Source organism: Camelus bactrianus, chromosome 15, assembly GCF_048773025.1.
Source record: "Camelus bactrianus isolate YW-2024 breed Bactrian camel chromosome 15, ASM4877302v1, whole genome shotgun sequence".
NCBI classification, from domain to species: Eukaryota; Metazoa; Chordata; class Mammalia; order Artiodactyla; family Camelidae; genus Camelus; species Camelus bactrianus.
The window spans coordinates 43,427,483-43,447,428 of record NC_133553.1 but is presented as its reverse complement, the minus strand read 5'-3'; the positions used below and the strand labels follow the sequence as shown (position 1 = coordinate 43,447,428).

The 19,946-nt window shown below is 36.1% G+C and overlaps 1 protein-coding gene and 1 pseudogene across 9 annotated transcripts in view; one reads left to right on the top strand and one right to left on the bottom strand.

Moving 5' to 3' along the window:
- MTA3 (metastasis associated 1 family member 3) overlaps window positions 1-19,946 on the bottom strand; it is a 180,686-nt gene that overhangs the window by 94,029 nt on the left and 66,711 nt on the right. For all 9 annotated transcript variants that reach the window (XR_006719189.2, XM_045504783.2, XM_010967707.3 and 6 more), the window contains exon 4: window positions 7,335-7,461. Coding sequence is in view for 8 of the 9 variants with exons in the window: in XM_045504783.2 (XP_045360739.1) it covers window positions 7,335-7,461 (127 nt within the window). In the remaining variant the exon portion in view is untranslated. The remainder of the gene's footprint in view (window positions 1-7,334; window positions 7,462-19,946) is intronic.
- Window positions 285-3,465, top strand: LOC105079047 (small EDRK-rich factor 2-like; annotated as a pseudogene).

The window sequence follows — 19,946 nt, the reverse complement described above, 5'->3', positions numbered from 1 at the left end:
GTTCCACTCACGTTTCAAACAAGCTCATGAGTTTTTTCTCAAGATGACCATCACACTTTCATATGCAGAAGTGATTAAAGCATACTTCCCATTTCATCACACAGAACATTAAAAAGATGTGTAATCTCTTCTCTTCCCCCAGTTCTACTGATATAATTGACATACACAGAACTTTAAAAAGATGTTGTTATCTTTTCTTTGTCCGCAGTTCTATTGATATAATTGACATAAAAGTTTAAGGGATACAGTATAATAATTTGACTTATACACATCATAAAACGAAGATGAGTTATGTCTTGAAACAAGGTACAGGTGATGGTTGTACAATGTTATTAGTATACACAATGCCACTGACTAGACCCTATACACTGTACAGTGGTTAATTTGATGTGGACTTTTCAATTTAAAACAAAAGGCACTTAAGATTTGTTAAAATCAATAAACTATTAATCTCTCAAGAACATTCTTAGTTAAAGCTTGTCTTTTTTCTCTCCCTTTTCTTTTTAACTGCAAACATACACAATACAGTGACAAGTATAGCAAAGATCAGTGCCACTAACTTGATTCCTGCTAAGGTGCCAGCAGTTTACCCACCACTGCTTTTGCACATGATTTTTGCTTTCGTAAGTGACTTTTCCTTTTGCAAAATCAACACAGGGAAAAGGCGAATAACATCTTACTGCTGTTAGCATCTGAATGGGTCTGGAGGACACCCAGGAGTACTCAAATCATGCTTTGAAAACTCCTTTTCACTGTTCTTAGTCCTTCCCATTCCCCAAAATTTTAGTATCAACTTCTCAATTTATACACATACACACACTCACACAGAACCCTGCTAAGCTTTTCTCTGGAATTACACTGAATCTTTGGATCAATTTGGGGAAAACTGACATATTGCCATGCATTAACTTAAATTTTCCATTCCTTTAGCAGTACTTTGTAGTTTCTATGTAGTTTTTACACATCTTCCCCCCTTTTTTAGATATCTGTCTTTAGATTTATTCCTAAATATTTGCTATTTCTTGATATTATAAAAAGTACCTTTTAAGCTTAGTTTTCTAACTAACCCCTCCTCATACCATATACATAAAACAGACTTAAATACAAAAGATGAAACAGTAAAACTTCAAGAAAACATGGAGTATCTTCAGTCTTAAGAAATCTTTGCCCATTCCAAGACAGTGACACTTGGACTGGTTTCTGAATGAGCACTCCTTCTAAGTAACAAAGTATTCTTACTCTAGATTCATTCTCCTCCTTCACATACGTCAAACCTATCAGGCATGTCTGTTAACGTCCCAAGAATGGAATTTTTCCAGCCTTTATTTAACTGTCCTCCTCCCCTCCTCCTGCTGTTCCATCGTTCATTTTCCAACCATATTTCTCACATATTTAAAAACAAATCAACCAACCTAGAAAGAGGACAGTTGACAACAGCAGCACTGAAAAATAAGTACTACTTAACAAGAGAGGAAGCTGCCCCAAGGAGAGCAGCAGCTCTGCCGTTCATTCCAAGCAAACGCCGACAACACGCGGCCCAAATCCAACAAACGCACGTAGGATTAGAAAAGAAAAATGCATTGACGATACATCAAAATGTCAGTGCTGCTGGGTGGAGGAATTACAGGGGTCTGTGTGTGTGTCTGTGTCCTTTTTAGTATTTACCCCATTTCAACAATAAATTATAATTCTTTCACTATCAGAAAATAAATAATAAGTCTATTTTTAAATTTTAATATGTAATGATGTTGAGGGAACAGCAAAATGAGCATATTCACAATATACTGTAGTAGGAATATAAATTGACAGAATATTTCTTGAAGGAAATTTAGCACTTTGCAATAAAAATATTTGAAAAACATACCCTTAGGTTTGCTATCAAATAGTAATAGTAGTAGCTAATGTTACTACTTTACTACTGGGGAAGAGAAGATAAAGAGTTTAGTTTTTCACAGATTTCCATCTATTATGCCTTCATCAAAACCAGCCATGCAGTCAGGCAAGGAAGGGGATAAAAATACATGTAAAATGGCATTTTCCCTCTCTATCTAATGTCCAAATGTGCAAATTTTAAAATAATACTCTTTCCATTATATCTTTAATGTGTTTTCCTTTCAGAAAAAGATGGAAATATAAAGCAAAAATATGAAAGTTGGTTGCATTTTCTGATATTAAAACAATTCTGAGATCTATCAAACACCAAGTTCCTAACTACACTTGTGGTATAGACTCACACTTAGTAATGTAAATGATCTGATTTATTCTCAAAAAATCATTAACTAAAAATAAAGAAAACAATTCTGCAATAAACATATTTCTACACACTTGCATGAGAACTTCTGTTAGGTAAAAATCAAAGTGGAACTGCTACATCAAAGGATATACGCACATTAAAATTTGATTTTTCTGATTACACAAACACAAATATAGAAGAGTTATTTATTTCCCTACCTTCACAAACACTGGATGTTAAGACAGGAACTACAGTATTCCATTCCCCCAAATATCTCTTATCGGCTAGAAGCTTTTCCATTTCTCCCTTTCTCATGGTTGTGGTATATGGCTCATAAATTCATTTTGTTTGGTGACTAATATATATACAAAATAGATTTCCTATTCCTAGCCTTCCATGTAAAAGCTTGGTGTTGACTCTAAGTAAGTCACTCTCCCTCAGAGTCCTAAGCAACTTGTGATTCCATATATTAATCTTTAATTCTCATAAAGAGAGAAAGGCACACAATCTAAAATTTCATTTAAGGTCAATAGTAATGGAGAAGAGATATTCCTCTATCTGTTGATTCTTTTATTTCCTTAAAGAACGAAAATAAAATTAAATGAAAACTAGGCAAGCTTCAGATTCTAACTGGTACTGTGTACTGTGTTCCACTGCTGGCAGGAAAAATAAAAAAAGGAAGATACTAAACTTTAAGAATCCTACATGCTAAGATGTTGTCTGACTTCAACAATCTACACAAGTTATACATAATCTCTAAGATTTTAATCAGCAACTGAAGATACTTCTTTCAGCTGAATTAAGAAAGCTCCTCATCTTGGAGATGAAGAGACAATGTAGAGGCAGCATCACATTGTTTAAACCAAGAAATGTTCACTATAAACTGCGGTTGCAGCCAGCCTTCTATGGAGCAATAAAAGTGATTATGGTGATGATATTGATTGTACTCTGGAATCCTAACCTAAAAATTGTTTAAAAGGAAAAGAATGTAAAGCTTTCTCTGAAGCACCCTGCCACTAAGAGCCTGCTTGGAGGCCAGAGCTGCTGCCGTTGCACCAGAAGAACGTGAAAAAGCAGAGCGACTCGGTTAAGGGAAAGCGCCAAGCGCCAAGATGGGCTTTCTGCTGCCGCCCACAAGCAGAGGGACTCTGAGACGATGCAGCAGAAGCAGAAAAAGGCAAATGAGAAGAAGGAGGAACCCAAGTAGCTTTGTGGCTTCGTGTCCAACCCTCTTGCCCTTTGCCTGTGTGCCTGAAGCCAGTCCCACCACACTAGCATTTCTCCTGTAGTGCTCATTCCCTTTGCCCTGAGTTTGCAGCGCGGCCCTTTTGTGCTTCCTTCCCCTCAGGTAGCCTCTCTCCCCCTGGGTCACTCCTGGGGGTGAGGGGGTTACCCCTTCCCAGTGTTTTTGATTCCTGTGGGGCTCACCATAAAGTATTAAAAGTAGCTTTGTAATTCCAAAAAAGAGAGAGAGAGACTGCTTGAATACTGTGCATCTATATATTTAAGACCTATCCTACTACTGATATTAAATTCAGGTTCTGTGAGAGTTCCTCTGGATTTTTAAAAAAAGCATAGTCAAAGTTCAGCAACAAGGTAAACAGGCTCACCACTGATGTTCTGAGGAAAAGCCAGGTCTAATGACATGGATATAATGGCTTCTCTACCACCACTCACTCCTTATAACAAGACTAGTCCAAAAACCCTTACTATGGAACAAATTGAGGCCAATAATCGAAGGGTACCTAAAGAAATGCTTTTAAGACACAATGAAGCATAACTTCAAAGGCTGTAGTCCAGACCCCAATGTTGGCAAGCAGGAAAAGATTGGCTCTGTTTAAATATGACTAACTAGCTGCACCAGAAGCTAGGAAGAGGCATTAATCATTACACATACAATGCTGTAATTAGCAGCTTTTAAAAGCCAAGCTTTGTGTGTGCAAGATGAGGAAAAAACTGACATTTGACCACACATCCCAAACCTCAGGCACCCAATCAAGCAGGTAGTTTCCAGTCACTACGTATATTTTTCTAACACTGTAACATCATCTTTTAGTATAATAGTATAGTTTATATGCTTAACTCAGTTTTTAATCTAGTTCTGCTCGTTTGACTTAGAAAAGTTACGTGAAAAAATAAAAAATCAAACAGCCTATCTATTCAACAAGCTACTGAATAGCTTCCTTTCTGTCTGATACCTTTTAACACTTAAGGCATGTATAGCATCATAATACTGTATATCTGCAGCCACATGACCTGGGTCCAATTTCTGAACCTACCATTTAAAAGCTGTGAGACTGACAAATTACTTAACTTTTTTGTGCTTCAGTTTCCTCATCTGTAAAATGGGGATTATAAAAGAACCTAAAAGTTCAACAAATGTTAGAATTTTTAAAAAGCCAAGTTCAATAAATATGGACTCTATATAACTGAATATAGTATTCTATATATATGTATATGCATATCTATATGTGTATATATAAAAATATGTGACAGGTCTAACAGCTGGCATAATAATAAATTTTACAGTGCTTCGTTGCATATGCAGCATGTAATCTATTATTAATGACCTAAGACACCGTGCATGAAGTAGGCTGCCTTACCCTTTCCCCCCGAAAAATGTTCCAAAGGAATTCTCATGTTCAAGTCCTGTCTATCTCACAAACAAGAGATGAATCACTAACTCTACCGAAAACTGTCCTGGTCCTTCCTATTCTTTCTCTTCCAATGGAATCAGAAGGAAGAGTTGTCTCCCTGCCACTTTGAGAAGCTTGTCATATCCAGTTAGTTATTACAGCTCACAAACTACAAAGGCCCTAGGGAATGCCTCAGTTAGGTTTTCTATGTTCCATACATCACCAAGGAAATTCTGGGCACTTCATAATGTTCCTGAGAATAAAAAGCCAGTATTCATCAAATTACCCCTCTTTGCTGCCAAAGAACAACAGGACTTCAGTAATTTTTTTCCTGTTATAGCACAAATAGATAGGGCATGACTTCAACATGAGCAGAATGTCAGGATCACTCCAACGTGCACTTGTTCTCCATCAGCATGAGGGCTGGTTAGCGCAGCTCCATGCTTTGGCCAGAGACTGCCCCTAATTCCATTCAGCTGTTTGGCTCTGCCTGCATCTCAACTTGAAGAACAAAAAAACCAAAAGCCTCAAATGCCTGTATCTCTTCCTCATAATTCAAAAGAATTGCCACCAGTTAAACTCCTTGCATTTACAAGCCGGGGGCCTTGTCTCATTCATCAAGCCGTTAGTAAGCTCCCTAACTGAGAATATACTCAGGAAATGTGTTTAACATGACTGAATCATCATGTATTCTATGTAATTTCTATGTTCAACATAAGAAGGTCTTGAAAATTACATTTTAATATACTCTCTCAGTCTGTATGGAAGATGAGAAATATATCACTAGTTTTTCCATTCCAAGCAATCTGTTTAAAGAAACCAACATTACTTATAAACAGATTCCAAGCTATCAGGAGGGTAAATTAAAAATATACTTGTGTGTTTTGAATACATCTTTAAAATCATTTGTCAGATTCTTCTGCTGGCAAGATTCTTATGACTGGCCACATAACTTCTTGGGTTTAAAGTGAATCTTTATGTTCTAGCTTCTTCCAATTAAATAATAAATGCATATGACTCTTCAGTATTTATTAGTTACATACATCTTTAAGAAAATTACAAAATATGTTTTCATGTTTTATCTCTTTAAGCAAAAAGTAACTTCCTTTCCTACTTCTTAAAATAACCCCTATTTGTAGGGAAAGTGACTGTTTCCACATTACTTGGCCTGATTATTTTTCCCAGTAAAAGACCTAAATCACACAGAATATACTAACTCTAGCCAATCTAAATACAGTGTCCCTTAAAAAACCTAAGTAAAGCAAGAATATGATGTTCACTACTGAGGGGGATCAAGTTATTTCTGAAAAGATTTGCAGGAAAAGGAATTCTGGTATCCTTGTCATACATTTCCTGCCTTAGAAAATAAAATCTCTGTGTCTACTTCTGAACCAAATCAGAGCTTTAGGAAGTCTCCAAACCGGTCTGAGCCCAAAATAGAGAGACTTATATCAACATTCAAAGCTAAAGAGGAGGGGCCCATTTGTTGAAATACACAGTTAATATTTTCAATTAAAAAAAAGGTTAATGTGTTTTGGCAGTATGTTTTGTTTCCGTATATAAAGTGTTTTTAAGACAATTATGACTACTGAAGAACTGAATAAAAGCAGGAAAGATTGTGAACAAAAGTTGAAGGAACTTCTTTAACGTGAGGGGACAAAACACTGCATCCCCCACATCCATGACCCTGGACACACGCTGCTCCCTGCACATACCCTTGCTCGCCTGTTCCCTTTACCTGAAACACGCCCCACAGTCTCTCGAAGGTTGAGTAAATGCCAACCTCTTCTGAAGTTTTCCTGACACCAAGTAAATGCCTGTCTTTTGAGTTCAAATATTTTGTCACACCTTCAAATAAGATGCACCTATTACAGACAGCACAGAGAAAGAGCTCACCTGGATCTATACTTAAATCTTACTACCACCAGATCATAAAAGACCATCCCATTCTCCTAAAACTACAAACCAGGAACTGGATTTCACTTCTACATCCCACCAATGCACAGAGCAGATGCAAGCTGAGTAATGAAAAATATTAAGTTTTCATCCCAGAGGTCCCCCCAAAAAATAAATAAGTGAAAAGTCTTATATCCTATAAGGTCAAGAGACATCTGCCTGGGAACCCGATCTTGGGATCTAGTTCTTGGATTTTAATAACTATAAAACTTTTTAGGAATCTGAAGAGGACCAACATTTCCTAAAATGGAAGTACATTAGAAAAGTCTCTATTAAAACAAAGCTAACATGGTTACTTTACTACAGAACATTTGCAGGGCTTTAAAATGTTAATACACACTATGGATTTCCAAGATAAAATTACATAATAAAGCCTTTAGTGAACTAATTTGAGCAAGATTGTCAGGAGAGTTTGGAAAATGCTTCAAAAAGGTTGTTTTAGTTTTCTTTTCCCCCCAATTGTCACAATGTTACTGAGTACTTCAAATCAACTTCTAAAAAGTTCTTACCTGATATGTGTTGCAGGCAGAGATTCATACTGGCGTGACAAAAAGAGTTCCCTATGTTTCAACTGATGTTTCTGTTTATCAGTCAAGTCAGCCTCAATTGTTGTTTCAGATTCTTCCTCAATTTCTTCTACAAAAATAAAATTCAAAAAATTCATTACTACAAAGCACACTATCCATTTGGTTATTAAGACAGATCAAATCAGCCTTTATTCACTATTTTCTTCAAACTAATTGATTTTAAATTTATATATTTAACTTGCTACTCGAATTACAACCATAAAATTAAGTTACCAGACCTCAGAGGAAGAGGAAGAACTCCAATTTTAAAATGGCAGATGGAACATATGCATATATTTCCTCTTCCCCCATGAAACCACACCAAAATAGCAACTAAAATGTATTAACATTTCAATGACAATGAAAAATGAAGCAACAATGGAAGAAAGATTTATTTTTTTAAGTTTTAGATTAAAAAAAGTTTTAGAAGATGGAAAGCAGACATAAAAAAAAAGGTACACACTTAGTGAGGAGAAGGAAGTGACAATCTATGTGCATACAGAGAGGGATGCCATGGGGCAGGCAGGCACAGGGGGTGCACTGACTTAGCCCTTGAAGATGCCAAGTACCCTGGAAAGAAGAGTGGGGTGAGAGCTAAAAAAGAGAAGGAAAGGGCTGAAAGTCTATCTACAACACAATCACTGAATCCCTGAATACTCCATTTAGAAAGTATAATCAGAAAACAAGAAATAGGTTAACACATTTCAAAATTAATAACACAAATAAAAAAGTAATAGGAGGATAAGATAATATTACCAAAATCTCCCAAGAATAATAATAAAAAAAGGGATAACTTGAAAACCTAAAGACTGAAAACAGAACAATGAATGAGGTCCAACAACCCACTAATAGAAGTCTCAGAAAGAAAAAATAGAGAAAACAGATTCTTTTACTTCTTTTTGGGGGGGAAAGGGATGAGGGAGGACCTATCAAAGAAATGATTAAAGAAAATTTCCCCTTACTGAACAAGATGAGTGTCCAGATTAAATTCCCAACATACTTAATTTTTTTGTTTAAGTAGTAACATGGGAAGATCCCAAACATTCACAGGAAGGAAGTATCGGCACGAGCAAAGAAACCAGAATTAGAGTGGAATCACAGAATAGCAACACTATGTGCTAAGATGGCAGAGCAATGCCACCCAAGATAAAAAGTGATAGTCAACCTAGAACTGCATATTAAGCTATCACATCTGAAAATAGAGTAAGGACAACCTTCTATTCATTCAATCAAGATTTACAGTCCACCCTTGAACAATGTGAGTTTGAACTGCACAAGTTCACTTACATGTGAATTTTTTTCAATATTGTATTTACAGTACACTGGAAAAATTTTTGGAGATTTGCAACAATTTGAAAAAGGTCAGATAAAACACATAGATCAGAAATACGGAAAAAATTAAGAAAAAGGTATGTCATGAATTCATAAAATAAATGTAGGTAATAGTCTATCCTTACAGAGGCATAGAGTGATTTTTATATAAACACTGTGTTAGTTTTCTAACTGCCCTATAACTTTCAAAGAGTTTACATTACCATACATTATATTGTGCCTCCCTCTCCCTCCCTCTCATAATTGGAGAAACTGCTTTATCAGCCTGCTGGGTTTTTTTTTTTAACGTAAAAATGTTTCCAATAGTGTACTATTTATATGACTGTAATACTATTTATATGCTAAAAAAATTTTTAAGTGATTTATTAATTATCATATAGGCTAAGCTATTGTGAAACAATGGTATTTTTACACTAGGCTACCATAAAGAATCATATTGCTACCTCTCCATCATTAATGCATGGATCATTATACCTGTAAATAAATAAGAATTTTTCACATGTTTTTTTCATTTTTGATGACTAGTGTTAGTAATATAGATAACACCTACAGTGTTTTGTATTGTATAAGACAATACTGACATAGGTACTGCCAGACAATTCATAATCAGACAACATAAACTTATGTATCAATAAATACAGCATTGTACTATAAATGTATTTTCTCTTCCTTATGATTTTCTTAATATTTTCTTTTCTCTAGTTATTTTAAGAATACAGTACATAATCCACATAACATACAAAATATGTGTTAATCAACTGTTTATGTTAAGATTTCTGGTCAACAGTAGGCTACTAGTTAAGCTTGGCTGGGGGAAGTCAAGTTATACACAGAATTTCAGCTGTGCAGGGAATCAGCACCCTAACCTCTGCAGTGTTGAAGAGTCAATTGTATTAATAGGCACCAGAGCAGGTGCTATCAAGGCGCTGGAGATGATCAGTGAGCAAAAAAGTTACTACTAAGAAGAAAATTCAAAGTGTTTGCCTTTAGGAAGCAGAGTTGGAAGAAACGGACAGGAAAGAGAGAAAGTTTTACCTGAGATTTTTTTTTAATCCTGCATTTAATACTCTTTTTAAAGGAAAAAAACAAAAAACCGCAGATGTCATTTACAGATATAATTCCAAATAATTTATAAAATTTTTAAAAATATAAAACCTGTAGAGGCTCACAGATCCTCTGCAGCCTTACCTGGACCAGAGCGGGTAGCTATGGGAATAGCAGGAGCACTGAGAACTCAGTCCGGGAGTAGGCAGCTGGCTTTTCACACAGGAAGTAAAGCGCCAGGTTAGGCCTCAGAGGCCGTAACTTTTGAACACTGACTGGCAACACACACACAGCACGTTTCTGTTCCTCACTATTCTTTAAATTTTCTTACATATGGACCCAGGACCACAAAAGAAGTTTTATCATACAGGAGCCCCTCGCTGTAGTTCCTCTGGATCGTGTGAGGGCAATGAATGGGCTAGGTGTCAGGTCTTCTCTACTTTCAAACTTTTAAAACTCTGAATTGAAAATGAACCTGTAAAACTTTGAAACTGATTTAGAAAAAGATACACCAAGCTCAAAAACAGAATAATGTGATTTAAGATTCTCTGAATGTTCTTTATAATGAACTACTCAAAGGGAAGCACAGAACTACCAGAGCCATTTACTTGCAAGTCTAATAACATTTTACCAGTGGAGACCAATGATGTTATTGCTGCACTGGCACTATTAAAAACCAGCAAATACCACATACAAAATTATACTCTTTACCTAATTAGGATTTGATAAATTGCTGTTCCGTAAAACGCAGCTAACTGAATTCTAATGTGTACCCTATAGGGCTAAAGCAGCAACAAGCTCTACAAATAATGGTAATAGCAGCCAATCTTGACCAAAATCTCTAAGTTTAACCTAACCAAACACAGAAATCACCATAAGAGCATCTGAAACTTTTTTTTTCAAATTTACAAGTTAAATTTCATTTATATACTTGTATACACTTATATTGGCTTCTGAATAGGAATGACTCCCATGCCATTAACATCCTAAACACATTAAATAACCATAATGACAAAAACTGGCATTTAGAAAATAAAAAAATTTAAAAGACTAAATATAGCTATTATCATCAAAAATCATGTCCATGGTAATATATTTATATTATAATGTTTTAAACCATTTTACAAAGCTTGATGAAACATTAAATTTGCCACCTTCTAAAAGTTTTTAAAGTAGAAGTCCCACACAAACATCACAATGATAGAAAGACTGATACCAAATTATTTACTGCACTTTCTTTACAGGTGGCAGAGCTTCAGAAAACACAGTTTATTAGCAGTAAGGCATGGGGGGCATGGATGGGAGCAAGAATACAGAAGGAAACTATACTGAGGGAATGTATGAAGATCTAAATAAATGGAAAAACTATGTTCACAGATCGGAAGATTTAATATTGTTAAGATGGCAATACTCCTTATCTACAGATTCAGTACAACCTCTACCAAAATTCCAATTACCTTTTTTGTAAAACTTGGCAAACTAATCCTAAAATTTGTATGGACATGTAAGCTACCTAGAATAGCCCAAATAATTTTGAAAAAGAAAAAATTTAAGAGGACTCATACTTCCAGATTTCAAAGCTTACTTCAAAGCTACAACAACCAAGACTACATGGTATTGGAATAAGGATAGGCACAAATTAAATACAATATAACTGAGAGTCCAGAAATAAGCCCATAAATTTCTAGTTAAATGATTTTGGAAAAGTGTGCCAAGACAACTCACTGGGGAAATGAATAGTCTTTTCTAAAAATGGTGCTAAATAAATCTTCATGATCTTAGGATAGGCAAGTTTCTTCACTATGGCACCCAAAATAAATCATAAGCAACCAAAGAAAAAACAGATAAACTGGAATTAACATTAAAATGTTTGTCCTTAAAAGGATACTCTCAAGAAAGAAGACAACCCATAGAACTGGAAAAAATATTTGCAAATCATGTCTCTCATAAGGATCTAGTATCCAGGATATATAAAGAACTCTTATAATTCAACAATAAAAAGAAAACCCAATTAAATAATGGGCAATGGATTTGAATAGACATTTCTCCAGAAGATGCACAAAGAGCCAGTAAGTACATGAAAAGATGTTTGACATCATTAGTCACTAGGGAAATGCAAATCAAAACTACAATGAGATTATTTCCTATAGACTAGGATGACTATAATCAAAAAGATAGTAAGTAAAAATGTGGAGAAATTGTAATCTTCGTACATTATTGATGGGAATATCAAATGGTGCAGCTGCATTGTAAAACAGCCCAACAGTTCCTCAAATTGCTAAAAAGAGTTACCATATAACCATGTGATTACATTCCTAGGTCAAGAGAACTGGAAATATGTCAACATGAAAACCTGAACATGAATGTTTATAGTAGCATTACTCATAGCTGCCAAAAAATGGAAACAACCCAAATGTCTGATAAATGGATAAACAAAGGTATATCCATACAACGGGGTATTTATCATTCAGCCATAAAGAGGAAGTAAATGCTGATCATGCCACAACATGGATGAACCTTGAGACATTATACTAAATGAAACATTACAAAAGTGAAAAACACAAAACGCCACATATTATATGATTCCATTTATCTGAAAAATCCAGAATAGGCAAATCCAGAGAGACAGAAGTAGACCAGTGGCTGCCAGAGGATAAGTGGACAGGGAAATAGACAGGAGTGACTGCTAATAGATGCAGGGTTTCTTCTTAGAGTGATAAAAATGTCCTGGAATTAAATGATAGTTACAGTTGCATAAATTTGTGAATATACTAAAAGCCACTAAATTATATACCTTTTAAAGTGGTAGATTATATATGGTATGTAAATTATATCAAAAAGAGAACAAGTAGGGGGGACGGTATAGCTCAGTGGTTAGAGTGCATGCCTAGCATGCACAAGGTCCTGGGTTCAATTCTCAGCACCTCTGCTTAAAAAAAAAGAGTAATAAATAAACCTAAATTACCTCCCCCCATAAAAAAAAAAAAAAGAGAACAAGTTAAACCTGAGGGGGGTTGCAAATTAAGTGCAAAAGGTCAAAAGAAGAATGGATAAATTACACTATAGTCATGTAATGGAATTCTATTCTGAACCTAAAAATAATGAATCCACATACTAACATGGATAAATCTCAGAAACTTGATACTGGGCAAGAAAGCAATCTGTAGAAGGATACATATGTAAAATACCATTTTTTAAAATGCAAAAACAATGCTCTAGATAAATACATACATATGTAGCTCAAGTATAAATCCAAGAATGGAAAAAGACACACTGAAGTTGACACAGCAATTCCCCTATGGGGAAACCAGGAAGGCAGTGGGGTTGGGAAGTGTACACTGCACTACAAGAATCTGAAGCAAATACGTATGTCATAATAAGGGAAGACAAAGTTGGCTGGCAGGTTCATAATTAACAAATTAGTCTCTCTTTTCTGCTTCCTAAAAATACTTCAAAATAAAAAGTGAATAGGACTCAAGAGAAGGAAAACACTTCTTTGTTCTGTAACTAAACTCTACTCCATGTTAAATTGTTTTTTCTTAATGTGATAACCACCATAGGTGTTAATCATTTCTTTACCTCTATCTTCCTTCTCCCCATCTCTTTGTATCCTCTTGCCAAAATATAAATTTCAACTGGCATTTTGTATAATATTAATTTCTGAAATATACACAGATATACATAATTATAAATATAGAAATAAATTTTGGGTTTGAAGATTTAAAAAGGAGGGGAACAAAGAAGAAAAGTGGCCCATCTTGGGAAACCAAAAACCGGAAAGAACTAGGAGATGAATGCTTCTATATAGAAATGTATGAGATAAACAGTGAGAATACGGGAGTGGAAGAAATGTTAACGGAAGTGAGATCACATGTAAAGTTGAAAGGAGTCTGAGACTTTGGTGTCTGATCCATGAGACTTTCGCCAACCTCAAGTGGAGGAGTCACCTCTTCTTTGCTACAAAGCAGCAGCCACAAAAGCTGAAGGTACTTGTCATAGTATGCTGCACACTACAATCATCTGATTCACAGAGTCCCTTAAGAACAAAGACAGGTGTTTTATCTTTGTATCAGTGTTGTTTTCCTCATGAAGTAAGAGAAGATGGAACCTCAAGAAATGTTCACAATAGACCAGGTAAGAACTATCAGTAACACTCAAGTCACCTGCTGCAAGGGCAGACTCATAAAGTTACAACATAAACCACTACACAGAGTAACCATCAAAAGGTTACTGTTTGAGGGCTCTACCTGTCACATCTCATTCCGAAGCTTTCCACTACTCGCCTTTCCAGATCTAACACAGAGTGGATCTAACACTAAGCTTCAGAGTCACACCTAAATTCAAAACTTAGTTCCACCCGTTTCCCAGTTGTGTGACATTAGACAAATTATTTACTCTCTGTAATCCTCAGTTTCGTCATCTGTAAAATGTGGACATAATGTCTCCTTTATAAGGTTATTGTGAGGATTAAGAAAATGCACATAATGTGATTAGCACAGTGCCTAACAATGCTAAATTTTAAAAAGCTGCTATCACTATTTTTCAAATGAATTTCAAATGAATTTTCTTTGACGTTTGGAAAATGATTCCTATCTCCTAAAACAATGGTTCCTAATTAATAAAGCAAATTATATTAAAATTAAAACAAATTTAAATTTTGTTTTCACTTTTTGTAAACAACCAAAAACAGATCGATCTCCAGATCTCACCCCTAGAAATTCTGATTTTCAAACTCTGGGGTAGAGCCACACCAGCTGAGCCTCAGTTAAGAATCACTAGGATAAAATACTAATTTTAACACATTTTTCTGGCAGAACACTGATACCAGCGGTTCTCAAGGTGTATAGTCACCAGACCCCTTTATGCTCTTAAATCCTATCAGGAATTCAAAGAAGTTTTGTTTACATGGGTTCTATCTATCAATATTGTGTTAGAAATTAAAATGAAGAAACTTCTAAGACACAGGAAATCACAAGCACACATTGTATTATTATCACGAGTGATGATGCTATCACGTGTCACACAGCCTGGAAAAACTGCTACACACTCATGAGAGAACCAGAAAAACAATTAGATGACAGCGTAGTATTATCATCAAAATTGTTTTCACCACAGACACCATGAAAGATACTCAGGAACAACTAACATGCAAAAGAAATATTAACTCAAAGTCTAATCTGAAAAGAAAAACAAGAACTGACTGAAGCAAGGGTTCATTACTGGCTTTAAGAAAACTGTCACAGAAATTTTATCTTCACATTGTGAGATACAATGACTCATAAGTTGTTCTATAGCAAGTTAGGATCCCATCAGAAATTTAAGCTATTTCTGCTTTACATTTATTTATTCAAAGAACAGTGCATCTGGCAAAGGCTGCCCAATCTTATATAAATATATTCAAAGTCCATCTGGAATTTTATGCAGCCTTAACATGCCACCATGCATTTTTCCATTTGCTATCAATTTTAAAACTTAAGAAACAAAATAAAAGGATTTAGGCATAACCAAATTTTCCAGCACAAGACCACCATCCTCTCTGGTTCATTATGGACACAGCAGCCAGTATCTTCCTACAACACAACTCATTTCTCCCTTGCCTTGGGAGAAAAAAGAAAAGCCTCATGGTTTATAAATCTTCTAACGATCTGCTCTGCTGTATGTCTCACCTACTTCCCCCTACAACCACACCCCACTTCCCAGGGGAAAAAAAGAAAAGAAAATTTATTGACGTGCCTACCAACGTGTTCTGGGAATATCCGTGAAGATATAAAGATTACAGATGATCTAGATTATAGATAATTCAGATAAGAACATATACTTCAAAGTGTGGTAAGTATTATAAGATTATATACAGTGCTCCAAAAATACAACAGAGGAAACTAATGCAGCCTGAGGGGCCAGCTGAGCCTTCTCTGAAGAAACACAGTTTAAGCTGAGACCTGAGGATAAAAGGGGGTGGAGTGAGTGGCCCCTGTTTTCTTGCCTATAGAACACAACCACTGGGAAGGCTGGCCCAGGTCCTTATCTGTACTTGGGCTTGGCTTGAACCTTGTGAATCTCCTGCTTTTACCTGCACATCCTGCTGACTACATCACCTGAGAGCCTCCTCTGGATGGACTGAAGGTGACGAACTGTCCTGGTTTTAAAACTGGAAGTCCTACGTTCAGAGAATCCCTCAGTCCCAGCAAACCAGAATGGCTGGCCGCCCTAGCCCTCACATTACTTAATCTAAGTACCATGCTTTGGCCTAATAAAGAAAAATTGTGGCCCCATAATGGCTAAACTTTAAAAGACTGAAAATGCCAAGTCTCATCAGGGCTCACATACATTGACAGCAGAAGTGAAAAGTGGCTCAACCACTGTGGAAATCTGTTTGGCGATATCTACTAGAGTGTCTAGTAGACAGAGTATACCGCCCCATGAATCAACAATTCCACTCAGTATTTACTCAAGAGGAAGGAGAGCTTAAGGTACACCAAAAGGACGTTCACAGCAGCTTGATTCACAGGAGCCAAAACTGGAAGCCACTCGAATGTCCACCCATGGGAGAACAGGCACTGCTGGGCCAGAAAGAAGAGTAAGTGACAGAAGCAGTAACAAAGACGGATCCCACAGACGTCGTGCTGAGTGAAAAACATCAGGCAAAAATACTGCAGGTATGCCACTGAGTGAAGTCACAGACCAGGCAAAACCAACAGGGAGTGGCAGACATCAGAGAAGTGGTTACCTGGAGGGGAAGATGGTGGCAATGACCAAGAAGGGGCACAAAGGAACCCAATGAGGTATTAGAAAGTCTGTCCATCTTGATCTGAGTGGTGTAATAGAAACGCATACATCTGTGAAAACTGATTGACCTGTACACTTTACCTGTTACACTGTATTTCACATCTTGATTTTAAAATACTTTTAAACAGAACTAGGATTTCTCCTTCCAGACCAATGAAGTAACAGGGACCACATCTACCCTCCTGCCTGAAATAACCAGAATTTACACATTTTGGTTTTTACAAATTTACTCCAAAACATCAAAAACTAATAAATAATTTTAAAAGCAGACAAAATACATGAAACATGAGGCCACTGGTACATCAGGCAATGAAGACTAGAGATCCCTGAGAGACAGGAAACAGAGGGTGAGCCCCAGCACTGGCCCTCCTGATTGCCTTGACAGAACTTCTAGGCAACAATGAAGGAGGGGAAACTGGAAAGTCTGGCAGACTCCTGGAATGAGGAGACAAAGGTGAGAGACCAGGCAGACCAAAGAAACTAGAATCCAGAAGACAGAGTACAAGACGAGAGAAAACCTGGAGATTGCAGATGGTGGTCCTGGAGCACAGCACCCATCAATGAACACAGGAGAGGAAACTGCCATAAACCAGGGGAAGAGTGAGAGGGGACACTGCCCAGTGCTCAAATGGGGCCACGAACAGTGCTTGTTCCCAAATGACCACACTGGAAAAACTCATAATTCACACTATTGGGTAGAGTACACAAAAAGGTCTTGCCTAAGTAACAGGGAACAATTAAGCCCTAGTCTGCGCACTTATTGTTCGGTATCCACTTAACACATACACAACCAAAAGGACCAAACTGTTTCCCAATGACTTGAGTGTATCCCAGAACAAGGCTCAACAGATTTATAGTAATACAAGAATATCCAGGACTCAAAAAAGTAAAATTTACCACTGCTACACACCTATTAGAAGGCCTAAAATTAAAAAGACTGACCATACAAAGCGCTGGCAATGATGTGAAGAAACCAGAACTCTCCTCCACAGTGCAGACGGAATGTACAGTGGTACAATCACTTTGGCAAATAGTTTGCAGTTTCCTAAAAAGCTAAAAATATCCATCACATGATAAAGCCACTTCACTTCAAACCAAGAGAAAATGTATGTCTGTCCAAAGACTTGCACACATTCACAGCAACATTATTTGTCATACCCAAAAACAGTATTGAGTCTTCTAATTCCCGAACACATCGATCAACGGTTTGTTCTTTTTGTTGACCTGTATTCCATTCTATGGATGTACCACAGTTTGTTTGTTTACTACATTGTTGATAAGACATTTCTCAGTATTGTTAAAATGTCAATTCTCCTCCCAAATTGATCAATGGATTTAACACAACCCCAATCAAAACCCCAGCAGAGTTCTGCTGAAATTGATGAGCTGATTCTAAAATTTATACAGAAATGCAAAGGATCTAGAATAGCCAAAACAATTCTTAAAAACAGAAATCAAAGTTGGAGGGCTAACATTACTTGATTTCAAGAAGTATTAGAAGCACAGGGAACAATATTCAATATCTGGTAGTAACATGGTGAAAAAGAATATGGAAACAAGATGTATGTATGTTCCTATATAACTGAAGCACTGTGCTGCACACCAAAAATTGATGCAACATTATAAACTGACTATACTTCAATAAAAAATATATTTAAAAAGTATTAGAAAGCTATAATAATCATCCCAAGTGTATTAATGGTGGAAAGACCAACAAGTGGATCAAAGGAACAGATCAGAAAGGCCAGAAATGGGGCCATGCATACATGACCAACAAATCTGACAAAGGCGCAAAAGCAATGCAATGGAGAAAGGATAGCCTTTTTCAACAAATGGTGCTGGGGCAATTAAATATGCATCCAAACCCCTGCTCCCAAAAGAAATTGAATATGGATAGCTTGCACAAAAATTAAATAAAAATGGATCAAACTTAAACCTAAAACTATAAAACTTCTACAAGAAAATATAGGAGAAGACTAAATTACAGCAAAGTACAAAAGCAAAACTGATTCATACTTTCTGGAAGGCTCTTTAGAAACACTTATTAAAAACCTTAAAACCTGCACATGCCCTCTAATCCAATCATTCCACCAAAATAGACAGATAAATTCATGACATTCAGAAAGTATCTGCTAGGATAGTCATGGAAGCATTTTTTTCAACTCCTTTTCCCCTGTAAACTACTAAATAGTCTAAAAGAATTCTCTAATGTACATGCTATTTAAAGTTGTCAATTATGTGATATATGAATTATCAATATAAGAATCATGAGTCATCTCATACTATAAGATATAATCTTTTTCAAAGCTTTAAGCAGTCTGGAAACCAAAGATCAGAACATTGATAGTCTACTATCGACAAAATAGAAACAAGAATCAATCAAAGGGTACAGGATGACAATTACGTTTCTGCAGAATCTTTCCTCCTGAGAGGCCTTTCACTAATGAGCTTCATAATTGCTAAAAATTTCATATAATCCTATCATCCTCTCCTATCCTATTTATAGTCATTTATTTTCCCCCTCCCCCTATAGTCATTTATATGAAAAGATATACAATCCTAAGCAAGCTTTTAAAAAAGTCTTTTCAAACAGGGAAGAATATGGAAAACATTTCTCCAACTGTATTGAGTACTGAATAATTTGAAAACAACATCAACAAAAGAAGAAATGGATTTGCTGCTTAAACTATGAAAACCCAACAAAGGAGTCAACCATAGTACACCTCAAAGGCAAAAAGAATTATTAACATGTAAAAGATTTTATTTCCTGTTCTTTTATCTCAGGAGAGGTCTTTCCAACACCTTCAATAATTTTTCTACCAGGTTGAAATTAATTTCTCTCAGGAATTACAGTTTCACCCACATGAGTTACTGATACTCTAAAATGTAAAGCAAGTTTGACTAACCAGCTATTTTTACAACCTTGCCACTAAGACTCACAAATCCCAACAATGTGAAAATATTCTTGCAGCTTTAAAGACTAATGGAAGTATTGTACACTAGGTGGTGGAGGGAGGACAAAACACAAGAAAAAGTAGGAGATTATAGGGAGAAAAAACTGTGTTAAGAAGGATGAATTTACAAAAATCATTATTTATGGAAAGAAGCTGGATAGAACCAAGATACTGTATCAGATGGTATCTGAAGCTACACTTTATTTCAACATCTATAAATACTGGCCAACAGAAATGCTCAATGTAGCTGTGAAGAAAATTAATTACTCCAGTAAACTATGGGGCAGGAAAAACCATGCTCATGAAGTGCCATGACTGGAAAGTAACCCTTTAACCCAGATAAAAACTATTCTTATCTGGCATTCAGGTAGGATGCAATTTCTACTCTATCCTTTACTGAAGGGAATTAAAAAGAAAAAAACAAAACAAAACTCAAGAG